The sequence below is a fragment of the Balearica regulorum genome, chromosome 1 (genome assembly GCF_011004875.1).
Source record: "Balearica regulorum gibbericeps isolate bBalReg1 chromosome 1, bBalReg1.pri, whole genome shotgun sequence".
Lineage (NCBI taxonomy): Eukaryota > Metazoa > Chordata > Aves > Gruiformes > Gruidae > Balearica > Balearica regulorum.
In genome coordinates, this window is record NC_046184.1 from 160,136,507 (window position 1) to 160,155,890 (window position 19,384).

A 19,384-nucleotide genomic window follows, 5' to 3' on the forward strand; every position below is an offset into this window, starting at 1 on the left:
CACAATGGCAATATGGCATACAGAATAAAATTTTCATCTTGTTAGTGCAGTGGATGATATCATAGTTCCTTAAACTACAGCAGGAACAAAGCTCATAAAAGTCTACTTCTTCCAATTCTAGGAGTATTTTGCCAATGCAAATAACATTCACTTTGATGATGATTTTTATTAATACAGGTCATTACAGTAGTTTCTCATTATCTCAGTAAGACAGTGTTCTGGTAGGTAGTCTCCATGCAAAGAACTGTTTCAGAAAAACTTAGAATCTAAAAAAGACAAGAAGATATCAGAAAGGGGAATTGAGGTTAATTTGTAAATAGAATAAAAAGTTTGGGGAGGCAAGCGCCATTCTGACTCTGCCATTTGCAGACAGCTAATGTACTTAATGTCTGAGTACAAAATGGGGCTGAGTTGAAGAGACTATTTGCCAGTCTTCTCCCTCATTCACAACTGGCACATGGAAAAGAAAGCCTGAAAACTGGCTTTCAGTTTGGATTTATGCTTTAAAGAACAACTTCAAGAATATTCTTACCCAAGGGACAAGGGAAGTTGCGTTAAGTGTTCTGAATTACAAGGATCATTACTTGCAGTGGGAAAAGAGTCAGATGAAATCATTATTACAGCTTCCATTCATGCCATTTTTCTTGATTTGAAAGTGTGACTTCTAGTTTATTAGTCATCAGAGATGTGTATTACCAGTTGTGAAGACAAGCAGAGGCACCTGGCAAATTAGGTTGTACTTTCAGCTTTCTTGCTGGATCTGAACCAGTAATATTATGATTCTTTAAAATATAACATCATATTGAAATATAGATTTATTTTTTTTTAATAAAAAATTATCTTTGGGATGTTCCTTTAGCATCATCTTATTGTAGAATCAGATTCCTTTTATAAAATAGTTCTGTCAGAAGCCCTGTTGCTGTTATCCTGGAATCTGGAGACTGTAAGAAAACAAAATAAACAAAACACCCCCAACCTGTAACCAAGAGAGTTTAGGCCAAGGGAAAAAAAGCAAAATGTATTGCCCTTATTTTGAACCCTTATACACATTTTGCAAAATATGTGTATATATGTAATGTCTGGTTATCTCTACTTTCATACTTCATGTTACTCGTCCTGGATTGCTGTTCATTTGTAAATAACAGTAACTGTGGGCCGCATTCCACATAATGAAATTTTGTCTGTGATAGTTGAGGCTAAATGTTTTTTTTTCTATAAATATTAAAACTCTAACCAAGATGAAGCACTTGAACTCACTATTTACAGTTTTCCAACGTGTTTTGTGTTTTCACCATTTGGTCCTTCTACATGGTTGTTGTTAGACTCCCACTAGGTGTTCTGATTGAGAGTGTTGAGATAGGCATGCTCGGGAGGCAGCCTTCCATGCCTTTTGCTATTAATCCCAATTTGCCCGAAACAACAACCATCTCTGGTTTCATGAGAGCCATGTTTACCTTTTATTGGCTTGGAGACTGGAAGGGAATTTTAAGGGCAGGAGAAATAAAGAAGTTTTATGATGTAAGAGTTTAAAGTTAATAAAAAGTAATAGTTGAATAACTCCAATGTACATAAATCTAGAAAAGATTGTTTTAAGTGTTGCTTCTCTGACTTGTGTTCTCTGCAGAGTATGCTTACATCAGTTCCAGTACATGGGAAAACGATACATAGCCAGGTACTGTGTGGAATTTAAATTTTGCTGTCTTGTTCACTTAAGAATAATAGTGTGTACAATCAATATGCCTTGTATCTCTATTACAAATAAATTGCATGAGTAGAAGAGTTACTGTGAAATGATACATAACAGTTTTGAAGTAACTGGTTACTATTTTAACAAATCTATATCCTGTCTGAAAGTCTGGTATCTGTTTAAGAATGATGTGTGTGTGTTGTGTTTATTATCAATTATTTTAAAATCCACCCTTTAAATGCTATCTTTTACAGCATTTTTTTCCTTGAAATAATGTCTTTGGGGAATAAATCTTATGATTTGTTTTGTTTATTCACTTGGCCATAAAATCATAGCCGTTTAAATGTTTTAGAAATTTTGTGTAGAGAGTTTTTACTTTGAAAGGTGAGTAGTGAACATTCCAATGCTGCTGACTTTCAATTCAAAGTCCAAAGTACTGTTAGATACTTGAACACGCCCACTGAAGGCTGGTTAGGAGAAAATCTGTATGAATCAGAAACGTATACTAAATTATTTTAATATCTTTGCATTAATGTGGGGTTTAATGCAAAGTAGTTTTTTAATAGAGTAAAATATAGATAATTGTTAACACCTTATGCTGTGGTTGACATGTTAATATTGTTATAATTAAACATGTGGGGTTGAAATACTGGCCCTCTTGAACTCAGTGAGAAAGTTGTTGCTGACTTTGGGTTGTAAAGCTTTCCAACTAATATGTTAGCTTTTTGTTTTTAATTTAGATTTAATGGTGTGTAAATCTCTTTCTACAAACAAGAAAGTTGACTATCTTCTTGGAGATTTTTCAGAAAAAAGAAAAATCTCATTTCTGTTCACCTACCCTAAAAAATTCAAGGGCCAAAATAAATCTGGCTTCATTCAGGTTCTGATTGTAACCTTTGTGCTTACATGTACTTCAAAGTCTGGATTTACAGCAGTTCGTAATTTTCAGGCTTTTTGTAAAAGTTCTGCAAAATCATTGTTTGAATTGTTTGTAGAGAAGACTACCACATCTCCTTTTTGTTTACTGATCTCTTAGTCTGTGTACTGCATGTTAACGCTAAAAATGTTAAACTATAGAATTCTTCTGGTGTTCTGCAGGGATATTGAATTTTCCCCAAAGATGTAGCTTTCTAGTCTTTCACGTTGTCATTACACTAAAAATATATCACAATCAATGCACGTACTCTGAAAATACACAAATGACAGAGAAAGGAAACAGGGAATTCTGTAATTCAAGCACTGGTTTTCATTTTTCATCAGCTCTGGTGGTGGTACACAATAGGAAGTTAGCCTGTACTGATTGCTAACACAGGTCACTTTTCTGTTTTCTTCACTTGATTGCTGCAAGTTTAACAAAGTATATGGCTCTTCTCCCTTCCTGCTTGGGTAAGATGTACATGATAATACCTCAGTTAATTCCTGCTCTCCTGTTGCATGTATGCTTTCTAATTTTACCACTGTGTGTCTTTCTAATTTTTTTTCTAAAATTTTTACAATCAAAATAGAGGATTTGGTTTGGGGTTCTGAATATTTTCAGAATATTTATGTTCTCAAATATTTGTGTTCTCAAAAGCTCTGAAGTAAATTTAGCGCTTTAAGAGCAACTGCTTGTGTGCTTTTGCTTTCATGCTTTGAGGTTTTAAGAAAGAGTTTGCTGTGATACTTTTTTTAAGCTACCTATTTTTGTTTTATAAATAAAACAGTAAATAGGTTGCATTATAATTCTTTCTCTAAAACTTCTTGTGCTTAACTAACACTTCCCGTCTTGCTGCAGTTTGACATGTCTAACTTTTGCTTCTATCCCATTTCACCCATCTTGCAGGAACCAGGAGGGGTTGGGATCCATAGTTCATGATCGAAAATCTCAGACATTGCCTGTTTCCCGTAACAGAACAGGAATGATGCATGCCAGATTGCAGCAGCTGAGCAGCCTGGATAACTCTCTCACTTTTAACCACAGTAAGTCTCATGACATGATAACATTCGTCATCCTCAACCAGTACCACAACACCAGAGACAGGTCCCAGAGCCACACCAGTGCATTTCAATGACTTTTATTGTTCTAGGTCAAACGAATAGCTGGAATCAGTCAATGATCTGTTCCCTGCATTATGATAGAGTAATCAGTGCTGGCTGATGCCATAACATGGAGCATGGTTAACTACAGCGTATTTTTAAATTGTACTTAATTATAGGCACTTCAACTTTGTGCTGCACATCGTTTCAGAATTTACTTATTTTTTCTATTGGCTTTATTAAGCTTAATTTTTTTTTTTCCCCAACTTCATCTTGTACATGATTAATCTAAAACTAAAAATATGCACTCTGACCATATCTCCATGTTTTGACATCCCCTAAGGAGAAATAAGTTTCTTAGAATTTCTGCAGAGCTTGTGAAGCCCATGATTTGGTTTGTCTGGAAGTGAAAAAGCGTCCAATAATGAAGTGATTTTTCTGTTTTCAGTGTGAGAAAGATATCAAGTATTCTTGGAATTTCTGTAGACAATGGTAAGATTTAATCAGGTTGAAGTCAGCTTGTATGAGACTGCTGTATTGAAAACTAAATCTGCTTGTAGCCTATCTTTTTAAACATGCTGCTCTTAAATTGCAAAATATACTGTATGTACAGTATTCTGAAGCACCGTTTTTCAATCTCCAGCTTCAAAAAGCAATGAAACTGGTTGACTAATCTAGTAAAATACAACACTGGTACTGAAAAGAGTTGTGTGCAGTAAAGCAATTATTTGAGTTAACTGTATGTTCACTGTGTTCATCCTTCTGTTTTCCAAAACATATCTAACTGTCTCTTAAAATCTTTTAGCTCCTTATGTGTAATATAAAGCAACAGTTAGCCTAATTGCACGAGACTTACCATAGACTAGTGGAAAATGGAATAAAAATTCCACCAAACCTGTTTGTTTACAAATGCATTCTCATGCCCGTTTAAATATAAGAAATGCAATTCTTTGATTTAAAAAATGTCAGAAAACTATATAGCTGTGCAAATTACTTTTTCCCCTGCCTGTAATCAGTCTGCTATTGCTGTGTCATAGTAATTTCTATGTATTTTTGATACACAAAAGACAGACCTTTTATGCTATGTGACTACACAGTAAGGTAAAATACTTTGTAGATGAAGACTGATTTTAAAAAAAAAAATCTCTGTGAAAGAAATAACATGGCTGTTTCTGGGCCCTGTGAAAAGAGATTTCATACTTCCAGAACTTGGCAAAGTTTACTGTTTTTTAGGAAACAGTGAGCTGAAAGGTTTTAATAAATGCATGCTTATGTAAAAAGAAACTTTCTGTTCTTCTCCATCTGGAGGAAATTATGAAGGAAGGTGTCTCATTCAGATAACTTTTTGTAAAGTGATAACAGGGTTTTTTTCAATGTTGGACTTTTAATGCATATGAGGATATAACATCTTGTATTGACCAAGGTTTTACAAAGTAAAAATATGTTGCTGTAAAAGCCATGTCAAATGTGAAATTGATTTTTATATCTTTGGTCTTGTTGTTGTCTAACTTCTAGTTTTGTTTAGTTGTCAGTCTGTCTGTATCATGTATCCAAGGTAGTTTTCAGAACTTGAATAGATCTCATAGGTATCCTGTATGGCGTACATACAAGAAAGATGTTCCTGGTGGAAATAGTTGCTTTACTTGTTTCTGAAATCATGATTCTTTGGTAAGATAGTTGTGTATAAATGTAAAGTATAAACTTAATTTCTCCCTTTCTAATCATTTAAGCAAGAAATAGAACTGAAGTAATGGTGTAAGTGAGATTTCACTGCCTATAAGTACATGACTGTACTGTATACAGTGTTCTGTATTTTTACAATGGTTGACTTATGATTGACTTTGCATCATTATAACATTGCTAAATTACCAGTTTTCAGCTGTAACTACATCCTACTGCAGTACTTATTTTAAGAATATATATATGCGTGTGTGTATATATATAACTGTACATTTATTTATAAACGTGTATATATACATACATATATATATGAATCGCCAGACATTTATTGTTTTAACTGCTGTTTAATGCTTTTTACTGTTCACATTTGTATTTTATGATCTTGTGCAAATTATGTTAGAATAATTATATACACATATTTGAAAAATATTTACATGCATATGAATTATTTTTCTGTATTGAATACTAACTTCTGTCAGGCTTTTTACTTGTTAATCTTTTCCTAGTTGGGCAAGCCTTTTGGAAATAAGAAACATATTTAAATGAGTATATCCAGCACTTACACTACCTTTGGAATTTCTGTAGGCTATGGGCATTCAGATGCAGACGTTCTTCACCAGTCCTTACTTGAAGCAAATATTGCCACTGAAGTTTGCCTTACAATTCTGGATACTCTATCACTATTCACAATGGCTTTTAAGGTTTGTTCTTGACTTGGTGTTAACATCTCCCATAATTATCTTTCAGAAAAAATATTTTTAAAAATATTGTTTAAATTATATTTTATATTCTAGTAACATAGCACTGTATTTTTAGCATTTCTAGCATTGCATTTCATTCTTGTGTCATGTAAAAGCTGATAACTTCTTGCAGCAAAATACCTTGGCTTCAGTTACACATTGCACACAGACTGATCAGCAGTAACCTGTGGGAAAAGCTCATTCCTCATCCTAACTACCTAAAGAAATATTTCTAGAAACTTCAGTGTCTACCTAATATTAGTGGTAAAACTGTCTTTTAAAGGCCATGTGGGGTGAAAGATCTATTGTATGGCAAAACCATAATTGCTAATTGGACACTATCAGACTTTTCTATTGAACTTGGCTTTTTATATTAAGTCACTCATTAATTAACAGTTTTTGTGTGTGTTCCTTTTCTGTAATTTTATTTCAATTTGTCCACTAATAAGACTTCTTTTGGTTGTATCTGTTACTGTAGCTCTCCTGTGGAATCTTTTTATAGCGTGCCCACTTGAATACCCCTCCTGTTTTTTTGAGCTTTTCCAAACATTAAAGCCGAAGCTACAAAAAGGAGAAATGATAGCTCTAACTTCTCCCCTAATTAGAGCAGTGTATCCAAATCCTTGCTTGAAGATTCAAATTTAGTGTCTTATCTTTAATCTAGTTATGAAAACATGAGCTTATTTATAATGAGATTCATTTTATTAGTAATTTAATTAGACAGAGTTTAGAACCAGTTCTGTCCACAGACTTCATGACAGAATTGGAAATGAAGATATGTAGTTTTAATGATTTAAAGAAGAATGAACACTAATATTTTAGTTATCAGCTGCCCATCATACTTGGAATGACAGTCCTTCAACATTTTCTGTATGCGGTATGTTAAGAAAGTAGGTAAGAGTCTATAGGAATAGTCTACCAGAATAGTCTATAAGATCCAAACAAAACAGGCAGGAGAATCAGGAGCTTCTTTTCAATCAGCTGCACTAAAATACATAAAATCATAGAATCATAGGATGGTTTGGGTTGCAAGGGACCTTGAAAGGTCATCTAGTCCAACACACAACACACACACACCCCGCCATGGGCAGGGATGTCTTTCACTAGATCGGGTAGCTCAAACCCCTGATCTTGAACGCTTCCAGTGATGGGGCATCCACATCTTCCCTGGGCAACGTGTTTCAGTGTCTCACCACCCTCATTATAAGTAAATAAAGAAATTCCTCCTTATGTGCAATCTGAACCTACTGTCTCCCTCTTTCAGTTTAAAACTGTTGCCCATTATCCTGTCACTACAGGCCTCAGTAAAAAGTCTCTCTCCAACTTCTGCGTAAGCACCCTTTATGTATTGAAAGGCTGCAGTGAGGTCTCCCCAGGTCTCTCCAGGCTTAACAACACCAGCTGTCTCAGCCTGTCTTCATAGGAGAGGTGCTCCAGCGCTCTGACCATTTTTGTAGCTCTCCTGTGGACCAGCTCTAACACATCCATGTTTTTCATGTAGTGGGGACCCCAGAGATGGACGCAGTACTCCAGGTGGGGTCTCACAAGAACAGAGGAAGAGGATCACCTCCCTCGACCTGCTGGCCATGCTTCTTGTTATGCGGTCCAGGATACAATTAGCTTTCTGGGCTGCAAGCACACATTGTTGGCTCATGTTCAACTTTTCATCCACCAGTATCCCCAAGTCCTTCTCCATAGGGCTGCTCTCAATGCATTCATCCCTAGGTCTATATTGATACTGGAGATTGCTCCAACCCATGTGCAGGACCTTGCACTTGGCCTTGTTGAACTTCATGTGGTTTGCATGGGCCCACTGCTCAAGCCTGTCGAGGTCCCTCTGGATGGCATGCTACAGGGAAGCCTCTAGCAAATCAACTGCGCTACTCAACTTGGTATTGTCTGCAAATTTGCTGAGGGTGCACTCAATCCCACTGTCTGTGTCACTGATGAAAATATTAAATAGTACTGGTCCCAGTATGCACCCTTAAGGTTGCAGACTCGTTACTGGTTTCCACCTGGACATCGAGCCATTGAGTGTAACTCTCTGGACACAGCCATACAGCCAATCCCTTATCCTTCTAACAGTCCATCTGTCAAACCCATGTTTCTAATTTAGTGGCAAGAATGTTCTGGGGAACCATATCAAAGGCCTTACAGAAGTCCAGATAGATGATGTTCATAGCTCTTCCCTTGTCCATTGATGTGGTGACTCCATCATAGAAGACCACCAAATTAGTAATATCAGTCTGCTTCTTTGGGGAATAATTAGCATATTATATAGAAGGCCGGACAATATTTTCCTCAAGATCATCTTTCACTAGTGGGGATCCAGATCTCTGTTATCTATTACAGTAGCGAAATCACAAATTATGTCTGCTTCTTGGTAGAATTTTCACTGATCCTGTGTGAATTCCTACTGCTTTAGGTGGTTTTAGTGAACTACCTATCTCTGATGTTGGGATGTCTGAAGAATGGATATTATATCAATTTCCTCGTAAGGATAGGAGTTTGTTAGACAATGTTTCATTATTTTGCTGTAAATCTGGAAGTAGTAAGCCATACCATCTTGTAGAACTTGCAGTTAGGTGTTTAGGCTTGGGTTATCCACAGAGATCTGTATACTGTTCCAAGAGACAAAACTTTTTCCTATGACCAAATAGGCTGACTGGCTTAGATCCAACCATTTATGTGTAGCTTCCTCTAAAATGGCCTGCCTGTGGTGTCACTGCATAGTCTTTGGAGATCTTTGGTCTCCTGGAAGCATTTGTATCTATTCATCCACAAAGCTTGAAACCACACTGAGTTCTTCTGGACTGCAAGTCACACTATCACAATGGCTTTTAATGGAGGACTTCTGCCTCCAATTTTTTAATATTGAGGAACACCTGAAATGCCTAGGGCTATGCTGAAATTCTTTAGCCTGAAGAATTTCTTCTGTGTCTCCATGAATAGAAAAGGAGATATCTGCAGTTAGACATCTCTTCCATTTTTGAGAGGGCTTAAGGCATGCCACAAGAGTCCAGGTCTACACTGGGGTTTTTAAAATATTTGTTAAACTAGATTCTTTGAGTTAATATTACCTTAAAACTTACTTGAGATAGTAATGGAGCTGCCTTGCAGCATACCCTTTGGATGCCAGTACATAGTAATGACAAGGAAGAGTGGAGTGTGCTAAGGGGAGATGCAGAAGGTGCAAGACCTAGTAGAATCTTGTTGGAGGGCCAGTGGAATCAGAGGAAGCAATACTTAACATGGTCCTCTCACTTCTGGACTCCCTGGGCTGGATTGAGCAGTCCCTGAATTGATTAACCTATTTTCGTGTTTTGTAAGAGGAGAGACCTCGTTGTTTCGTCCTAGAGTCCCATAGGAACCTAGTGCATATGCTTGGTGGACAGAGGAAGAAAACAGGTCCCCAGAGCAAAACAGCAGCAATATGAAGTGTAAAAGCCAGTACCTGTGCTAGAGAAATTGGAGGAGACCAGATTTAAAAAGACAAGTTAGAATGCAAGGCAGCAGGTTGGTGATACAGAAATGAAGAGTAGCCCTGTGTGTTGCATGCCTCAGAATGGGCTTTTGAGTATTGATGCAGGTAAAATTCTGCAGACTAATTAAATCTTTGTCCTTAAGTGCCCTTTCAGTTCTAGGACAGTAATGAAAAATGGTGAGTGGGTGAGAATTTAATTTGGGGGAGTTTTTTTGAGATCATTGTAGTAGGAGGTACTGCTGTGAGAAAATTGCACTGTCTGGGCTGCTAAAGCCAGCGTAACCACAGTCTGTTAATACCTTGCACCTCTCAAAGAATTGTTAATAGTAATTGATTTAACTAACAGCTGTTAAAAACAATAGTGTTCTAGAAATCTATTCAGAAGCTAACACTTTCTTTATAAGCAAGCTTAATGAAGTGTTAGAAATATCTAATTAAAATTCAGATATGTTTGTGTTATTAAACATCTTAGTAATACTATACACATTCTTTTTTAATTATTATTTCCTGCTTTGATGATCTGTGTATGTTCTTAGAATAGTATAAATGTATCACTGTACAAAACTCCTAAATTCTCACTGTCAATTTAAAGAATCAACTGCTGACTGATCATGGGCATAATCCACTGATGAAGAAAGTATTTGATGTGTACCTCTGCTTCCTTCAGAAGAATCAGTCTGAAACAGCATTGAAAAATGTCTTCATTGCTTTAAGGGCACTTATTTTTAAGGTAAGTTTTAAAATAATGAATCTTCAAGTACTTATCCAGTTCTTTAGTTAACAATATACTATGTAAAAATTGAGGAACTAGAATCCCAAATTAAAATCGGTGTATAAGGATTGATCTGATCCCAACAGTGTGGAATAATTGTCCTTTGAATTACTGTAAAAATTGTTTTGTCATGAACTACTGTAACTGTCTATTTCTTCCACAGTTTGGGAATGTTAATATATTTGTATTTCACTTGACATGCTTATTTTATCAAGAACTGAAGGTAGTGTTAATGAATAACATTTTTTCTACTTTTTCCTCAGTTTCCTTCTACGTTTTATGAAGGTAGAGCTGATATGTGTTCTGCACTGTGCTATGAAATTCTGAAGTATTGTAATTCCAAACTGAGTTCAATTCGTACTGAAGCTTCACAATTACTGTACTTCTTAATGAGGAATAATTTTGATTACACAGGAAAGAAGTCTTTTGTTAGGACACACCTGCAAGTTAGTATATTTTCTTTATTCTTTTTTTTTTTTTTAAATATTGTATTTGTAGATGCACAGTTGCATACCAGTGTGCAAAGCCCTGTCAGATAAAGACATACAAGAAATTATTTTGAGTTCAAGCGAGGCTGATACAATTCTAAGAGTAAAAAGATGGCAATAAAAGTACATTCAGTACAAGGAAATACTTAGAAACAATTGGATGGCCCTATCTTTTGTAGGAAATAATTTTTATTTGTGAGCAGCAAATGTTCTGTTTTGTAGATGTTATTGTGATTGTTAAATGGCATACCACGTTGCGTCTGAAGACAAGAATGCAGCAACAAGCACGTAAAAGTCTAAAACAAATACATAGAAAACTGTGTGTTCTGACAAAGCTGGTAACAATAGTTTACTACTTTTATGACCTCTGGCTAGTTCACCTAGCAGTCAGTCTTTAGAGCAGAGAATGCAGGTGCATTAAATTTTCACAAGCCTGTTTTTCCTTGCTTGTGTTATTAAACAAGTAACTTTGGGGAAAAAAATCAAATATAATTTTACTTAAGGGAATAATCTTTCAGTTAAAAAGAACAAAACATCCTTTGTAATTGCTTCATAGGTACATTTCAAGGGTATGTCATGAAATATGCACTAACAAGACATTTGTTTCTGTCAAGGTTATTATTTCAGTAAGCCAGCTAATTGCTGATGTTGTTGGAATTGGAGGAACTAGATTTCAGCAGTCTCTTTCCATCATCAATAATTGTGCCAATAATGACAGAATTATAAAGGTCTGTTTTTATTCTTCTTTCCATACTGTTAGAAGGATGCTTGAAAACTTTCATAGCATCTTTTGCAATTATGTTTCAAGTTTTTATTATGCAAAGAACAGAAAAAGATAGTAGTTAACCTAACTTTTTTATGTTTTAGCACACTACATTCCCTTCTGATGTTAAGGATTTAACAAAACGGATTCGTACAGTACTGATGGCTACAGCTCAGATGAAGGAACACGAAAATGATCCAGAAATGCTTGTAGACCTCCAGTACAGTTTGGCAAAGTCTTATGCTAGTACCCCTGAACTAAGGAAGACATGGTTAGACAGCATGGCAAGGATCCACGTTAAAAATGGAGATCTTTCAGAGGTAAGAGAAAAAAAATCAAAACTAGTTTTATCTTCGTAATAAACTTAAGCTCGTCTTTCTTGAAATTGAATGTACTATATGTAGCTGTAAGTGTGTAATACAACAGACGTTTCTAATAAATTTCAAATTGTTAGTAGATTAGTTTCAACGGCTGTTAAGTTTTTCATCCTACCCAAGTACATCTGTAAGTCATTTCTGATTACTAATGTAAGGTATATGTTTAACTACTGTAGCTGACATGCTACTAAGCCAGGAATGCTCAAAGCAAACCACGGAAGACACAGACTTTCTACTTAAAAATACATTTGTTATCAGTTGCTAAAACACTTAAAGCCACTCCTTAAATTCCTTTGCACTTGCCTTTACAAAATTAGCTTGATTCTATTCCAAACTGCTTACAAAAAACTCTTAATGTTCTTAAAATGGACAAATTGCAATTTTTTTTGTTTGGAAGAAGAAAGCTATCTGATTTCACCGTGCTGTTCAAGTATTTAATTCTAGCAAAAGGGAGAATTGGGAGTGGGGATTTTTATTTGTCCTGATGTAAGTATTTTATCAGTGTACAGGATCAATTTTGTCTGTTGCTGGAATTTTATTCCATCTGAAAGTAAACCACATTGCATCACATAATTGAATTTCATAAACATGTCTGTTAAACTTAGCATCATGTAAGCAAGTAAATATCTCCAGGAAATAGTAGCTGCTTTCTTTCTTACTCATGTCTTTGTACTCGAATTCTTTTTTTCTATATGGTAGCAACGCAGAAGGCATATACAATACTGTTATTAGCTTGTATTTTGAACAATTTCAGCTCTCAGAAGACAAGCTCTATTAGTCCTTTTCAAGTCTGTTTTTATTTTTTTTTTTGTTTGAAAACTTAGAATCTTTGACCATACGGCTAGATGAGGACCTCTGTAAATCACCAAGCCCAACTCCATACAAAGTACAAACTGGAGAGAATTTCTGACAGATACTTACCTTTTTCCTTCAATTCCAGTGTCTGAGATTCTGCAGCCTTTCACATAACACTTAAAATATATCCCAAAAGAGATTTTCCTGCTTTTATTATACCATGGCGTTCTTACCTTGTGACTTGTGATCCGTGGTCACTCTCAGACTGTGAACTGCTGTCCATGCTACTTGATGCTTTGGTGAAAAAGGACTGCTCTTGTGCAAACAGTTATTGTTTTGCATAAATGAGACGGAGAATTCTTACACCAGTCATAGAACATCTGCAAAGCAGCAAAAAGGAAAACCAAAGAAATTATCTCAGGCTGGGGCTCTTATTTTATACCTTCTTTTTAGTAGTTCCTTTATAATTGTAATTTATAAGTTACTATTTCTGTTTTAGGCGGCAATGTGCTATGTCCATGTAGCAGCACTGGTCGCAGAATATCTCACACGAAAAGGTATGATTTTGAAATCTTGCTTTAATGTTTATATTTTTTTATTATAGATTAGGAAAAGCAGTAGCTTCCTTGAGCCAGTTTTAGGCATTTCAGTGTTCACCAAGGAAAAAATTCTGACCTAACCAGGTAGCAGGCTCACATATTTAAGAGCTTACTTGCATATCTAAGGGGCAGCATTTCAGATGCAGGTAAAGTGAATTTTTAGGAAAATAAAAATTTTAATTTTACGTGAGAGCTGCTAACAGCCGAAGTCAGACCCTTTCTGAAGCAATCTTATCAGTGAATATTCTTGTTCCACAAGTAGTCTCTCACTGCACAGAGGGAAACTTGGCATTGCCAGAGAAGTCAAAATAAATTTGTACAAATTTTCAGATGCTGAGCCAGTAATCATAGCACTCAGAATGCTTCACCTGTCTTGGAGTTCTGTGCTAGCAGCTGTCTGTCAAAGTAAGCAATTTTGACTCTTGAGATAGGGTAGAAAATTATCTTACATCTATAGAATCAGAAGAGTTCTCAGGGATTTGAGAAAATAGAATAGATGACTTTTATAAGAAAAATAGATCTCTGGAAGAAAATTTCAGAAATCTGTTTAGATTGATTATGGTGATGTTGAGCCAGTGTTTTGTTTTTGTAGCAGGCAAATTCATGTTCACAGCTTTTTAGCTTTGCCTTTGCGTGACAGTTCAAAATGAAGCCAAGCCACAAGTCTGCAAGATGCCTTTTCTCAGTTCCTTTTGCGCCTCTTGCCAGATACTTGTGTAGTGTATAGGCTATCCCATCTGCCCCAATGATTTCAGAAGCTTCTCTGAGACCAAATCTGAAACTTGTCAAAGTTACTATGTCCTCTTGCAACCCTGAAAACAACTAACTGATAAATAGTGGTAATCTGTATTAATTTGTGACTCCTTTGGGAGTGGTATTTCCAGGAACAAAACAAAACCATGCATTTAAGGCAGTCATTCAATAAAACCTCTGGTGGTCAGACTCCCACGAGAGCAGAAAGAATCTTTGTAGGAATGAGCTGTGAAATAAATAAGTGCATGTCCTTGCGCTTCTGTATTTGTCACTGATTCTTCTTGAGGCTTCAATTAATACAATTTTTGGCCAAAAATCCTGATTTCTTAATTCAACAATTCAATATGATAAAGAAGAGCTAAACAATGCTTAAAAGAGGTACGTTTCATGCTAGAATATTTTAAAACTCATGTTTGCTAAATACTTATTTCAGTAAAGGAACTTAGATTGCTGGTGTGTTGGTTGGTTTGGTTTGATTTTTTTTTTTTCCTTGCTTGTAGACTGACTTTCTGTCTCTGCAGCTGAACAATCCATATTGCCATCCTCTGCTCTTTTTGTGGTTGATGTTAGTCCATTCGTATTGTTCAGACTGGGGAAGCTGATATGCCAGGGCCTGTTCATGTGCATGGTTCCAGCATACTATAAAAGTTACCTTGGTTACTTCAGATTTGGGGTGGGGTAGATTAGATGCAGGTTTAATATAAAATAGGAAGAGTCAGACATTACTTATTTTGGTAGATAAGAGTCCAGATATTAACACTTGTAAGGTTTTTTTTTTTTAAAACCTGTTTATACTTACACAGTAATGTGAGCTTTAATATTTTAATCATGCAGTGGGAGGATGGATTTTTTTTAGTTATTAATTCAGTATTTAAATAAGGCTTCTGCCTTATCTAGCATCACAAAATGGCCTAAAGTAAATTTGTCTTCTTTTCTTTTTTTTTCTTTTCTTTTTTTTTTTTTTCAATGATAGGGATGTTTAGGCAAGGTTGTACTGCTTTCAGGGTAATCACACCTAATATAGATGAAGAGGCTTCAATGATGGAGGATGTTGGTATGCAAGATGTTCACTTCAATGAAGTAAGTAAACATAAGAGTGTTAGAATTGATGCACATTGAAGTACTGTTTGTTTTCCAAAGTTTTGTGTTTCCATCTGGAGACTGACTAATGATATATATTATAATTGTTTTCTTAGCCACTATTATCCTAAAACTGAAATAAAAAATTTCTGTAAGCTGTTCCAGCTTTAGAGAATTTACTATATACGTATATGTTAAATAATGCACTAGCACATCAACACCATTATTGGAATAAAAATAAGCAAAATGGGTTTTTAAGCTGGTTGACAGGATGAACGCTGATGTGGCTTATTTATTAGACTTAACAAGGTGTGGGGTTTTTTTAAACTGACTTTGATTTAGATTGTTCCTACACCAGCAATCATGCAAATGTATTCACTGTTTCTTGCTGGTTTACAGTTTACCTAAGCAAATATGCCATAACAATGAAAGTGGTTTTACTGACACCAGACTTCTGTCAATAGGGTTTTTTTCTGGCGTAAGTTTCACTCCTTGTGTCTTTGCTGATCAGTCTGTGCTAGTTCTACAGTAAATGTTAATCCTGTCATATAGGCTTCTTAGTAATATGAATAATCTTGCTCATGAAGAACTATGTCTATGCTATGTATTTGCAAGTATAGGTGGAGGAGGGAGGAATAGACCACTGCTTGCAGTAGCTGTGTCAGTAAAATCCCTGGTGTGTAAGCATAATTGTACAACCAAAAATATTTTTCTTTTGTGTTTTAGTCTGTATATGGTGAAGGTGTATGACAATATTATTTGACTGTGCAAATTGTGGTGGTACTAACAGGGTACCTGTGTTACACTCCTAAGTTCTGGTACTGCTTTGCTCTCTAGTTTTAAGACAAAAATTGTTGACTTGCCTTTTTCTGGGAAGACAGGAGTTGGAATCACTTGAAATGAGAAATATGGTGCTTTTTCTTTCCAAAGACAGCCAATAGCAGATTGCTTTTTTTGAATTTTATGTGCTGTTTTCTTTACATCACTGATTCTCCTGATCCAGCATGGATTTTAGCATGTTACTCAAACCAAAATGTAAGCTGCTCTAAGTGAGCCAAAAGTTGGGTTTCTTGTGACTACTATTGATGGAAACTTTTGTTAGAAATTCTTGTCAGTATCTACCTGACAAACTAAACTCTGTCAGAGCTGATTTTTTTATTTATTTTATTTTTTAAATTGGAGTGTCTTTATTCTTTTTCTCATTAGTCAGTCTCTGCAAAAAGAGTATACTGTTTTTTCTGGGTCATTGAACCCTATGCGTGTTTGTTTCCATCTCTCAGTATTTCCATGGAACGGAAGTAAGTCAAGAGTGAAATTATAACCCTTGTCAAATTTCATTTTTCCCTGCATGCAACCCTTTTTAAACTTAACCATGTAGCACTCTAACTGATTAAATATTGAAAAAAAAGTTACTATTTTTCAGGTAACTTCGTATAGTTCACCCCAGGAAGAATATTAATGGGGAAGAGCTGTTTAGGTTTTAGGCTAAAAATCATAGATAAACTAAGATGACTAGTATTTTATAGAAGTACTTCAAAACAGGTAGTCTAGTTGCTGCATGAGTAGGAACATATGCATATATGGGGTGTTTCCTCAGTATGTTCTTATGTAAGCAAAACTGTATTAGTCTAAGAGAACATCATGTGACAGATCAATTGGGTACAGAAATCAGAAAGCAGAAACATCTTTCAAGATGTACTTTACTACTACTGAGCAAAATGTTGCTCTGCTGGGAATTCATCCTATATGCGGTAACAAGAGTCATATGGAATTTCTTTCTCAAAACTTGAGATTTCCTTGGATACGACTTATTTAGAGTTAAATCTCCAAAAGAGGAATTACAAGTATGGGGGGCTGGGGGGGATCCCTCCATGTTTCTAAAAGGAATAAAAAGTCTTTTATATTCTCCAGTTTATATAAAGTCTTTCTAATGAAGTGAAATCTGTCTTAAGACTTTATGTAGTTTCTCATTTTAAAAATGGAATTTTTTACAATTCTCAATTCTCATTTTAAAAGAATTCTCTCTCAGGCCAGGGTTACTCTGACTCATATCCTAAACTAGCCAGTTCAAAACCCAAAATTTTGTGGGGGTTTTTTTTTGTTGTTGTTGTTTTGGGTTTGTTTTTTTTTTTTAAACAAAGTTACTGTGTGCATTTCATTAAAATAGTTGTTTACCTAGACAGCCTATTCAGCAGCACAAGTCAAATTCTCCTTGCAGAACTAAAATCATCTGGGTGTCAGAACTAGGAAAGTAAAAGCCTGGAACCTGACAGCCTTTCCATGCTAGATTTTGCTGTAAGCACTCCATCTGTAAGAGATCTGAGCTATGGTGAACAGGCCTGTGGCAGATGCCAGATTCCATGCAGATTAAGGTTGGAAACAATTTTATTCAGATTTGTTGCTTTCCAAAATTCAGAATACCGCTCCACCACAGTCAATCTCTACCTTCCTGTTTTTTCTGGTCTCTTGTTAGCTATAACTTTCCATGAGAGGAATTATTCTAACTTGCAGATGGTAAATGAAAGAGCTTCACAGCTCAGATGGCACTATAGCTCTTGTAAGTGATCAATGTACAGTAAAATTCAATTTATTAAAGCACTTTATAAAACAGAAATAAGTACTTACCCAAACATACAAGATACTTTAAGTATGATGAAGACTGGTATTCTTCAAGGATACTCAGGCTGATACTATTTAACATCTTCATTAGCCATCTGGATCATGGGATACAGTGTATCATCAAGTGTGGATGAAACTGATTAGAGGGGGTGTGACTGATCTGCTGGGAGCAGGGCTGCCATTTACAGGGGTATCAAACTGGAGGAACAAGTGACAACCGTCTCAAAGATCTACAAAGACAAATGCAAAGTCTTGCATCTGAAGAAAAAAAATAGTCGCCCAATGTCTCGGTAGAGGCAGGGGACGGACAGGCTGGGCAGCAACTCTACCGAAAGACCTGGAAGTTCTGGTGGAGGAGAGGTTGAAGGGGAATTAGCAGTGTAGCCTTGTGGCAGCAAAGGCCAACTGCATGCTGGGCTGTATCAGAAAGATCGGAGAGTCAAGAAGTGGAGGGAAGCGGGTTTTCCCCCTCCTGCTTGGCATTTGTGGTGCCCCATCATTAATTCTGTGCCTTGTGCTGCACCTACAAAGTCAAGGGAGATATCAACAAACTGGAAAAAGTCCAGACACTAAGGTGGTTAGGGGAAGACCCAGACTCTTCTAAGAGATGCACAATAAAAGAGTAAGAGGCCATTCTCACAGATTACAAGGAAAACTCTGATTGGATATATGGAAAAAACTTCTTCCCAGAAGAATGGATAAGCGCTGAGACAGGTGGCCCAGAAATATTCTGTTCTTTTCTTCCCTCCTGTCAGCTCTCCCACGTGAAGCTTTTGCTCTTTAGATCTTTTTTTTTTTCCCTCCTGCGTGCAAAAAAAATTTTTACTGCTTTGCTGCATTTGGATGCCCTCTGGTGTCTGAGTTGACTCTTGTCATAGAACTGCGTTTGTGGGCAGCCCTTGTAGTCCAGCAGTGATGCTGGTCTTTCAGTTCTCATCCCTTGGTTGCTGAGGATGGAGATATTGGGAAGTCTATACAGTCCCATAATGACTGGGGGAAAGGAAGGGATGTTCTAGGGATTGTTGCAGCATGTGGATAAGGGTAGCATTTTTCAGTCTCAGTATTAAAGTCAGCTTTTCTTAGTGATGTCTATGCTATCTCAGTCCTTTACCGAGGGAAGGAAGGGAATAGCATAGTATTGGATCCCTTCTTAGGATAAAAGGAGTTATTTCCAGCTTCTGGCTTCACCCACTATGATGCAAGAGTGGTACCAGAAGGTCTCAAGAAGTAAAAATGTCATGTCTTCTGACACCTCTCAATCTCAGACGTGGATTCTCCTGGAGGTTCTTGGAGCTCCAGACATGTTTGAAGAGGACTGAGGTGTGTTAGGGAATGTGGATGGAAGTGGGCTCAGTGGTTCCATCACAATCCAGCTGTGAGTAGCTTTGTCACAGGAGCTATAAGTTGTTCCATAATATCTGTAACATTGTTGTAATTTAGTTAATGGAGTTAGCCCTGTAATTTTGAATTTATGAAAACCAGAGTGAAGTAATAATGTTATCTTAGTTTTGTTACACTTATTGAAGTAGAA

At 36.2% G+C, this 19,384-nt stretch overlaps 1 protein-coding gene across 9 annotated transcripts in view; it reads left to right on the forward strand.

Annotated features, from left to right (window-relative positions):
• Positions 1-19,384, forward strand: part of DOCK9 (dedicator of cytokinesis 9) — a 140,115-nt gene that overhangs the window by 106,711 nt on the left and 14,020 nt on the right. For 3 of the 9 annotated variants that reach the window (XM_075740962.1, XM_075740952.1, XM_075740969.1), the window contains exons 37-45: positions 1,625-1,672; positions 3,510-3,646; positions 5,969-6,084; positions 10,200-10,337; positions 10,643-10,825; positions 11,482-11,595; positions 11,735-11,950; positions 13,302-13,359; positions 15,128-15,234. In XM_075740962.1, coding sequence (XP_075597077.1) covers positions 1,625-1,672; positions 3,510-3,646; positions 5,969-6,084; positions 10,200-10,337; positions 10,643-10,825; positions 11,482-11,595; positions 11,735-11,950; positions 13,302-13,359; positions 15,128-15,234 — 1,117 coding nt within the window. Of the gene's footprint in view, positions 1-1,624; positions 1,673-3,509; positions 3,647-4,151; positions 4,196-5,968; positions 6,085-10,199; positions 10,338-10,642; positions 10,826-11,481; positions 11,596-11,734; positions 11,951-13,301; positions 13,360-15,127; positions 15,235-19,384 lie in introns of all 9 variants that reach the window. The other 6 variants (XM_075741016.1, XM_075740989.1, XM_075741024.1 and 3 more) reach the window with 2 other exon arrangements.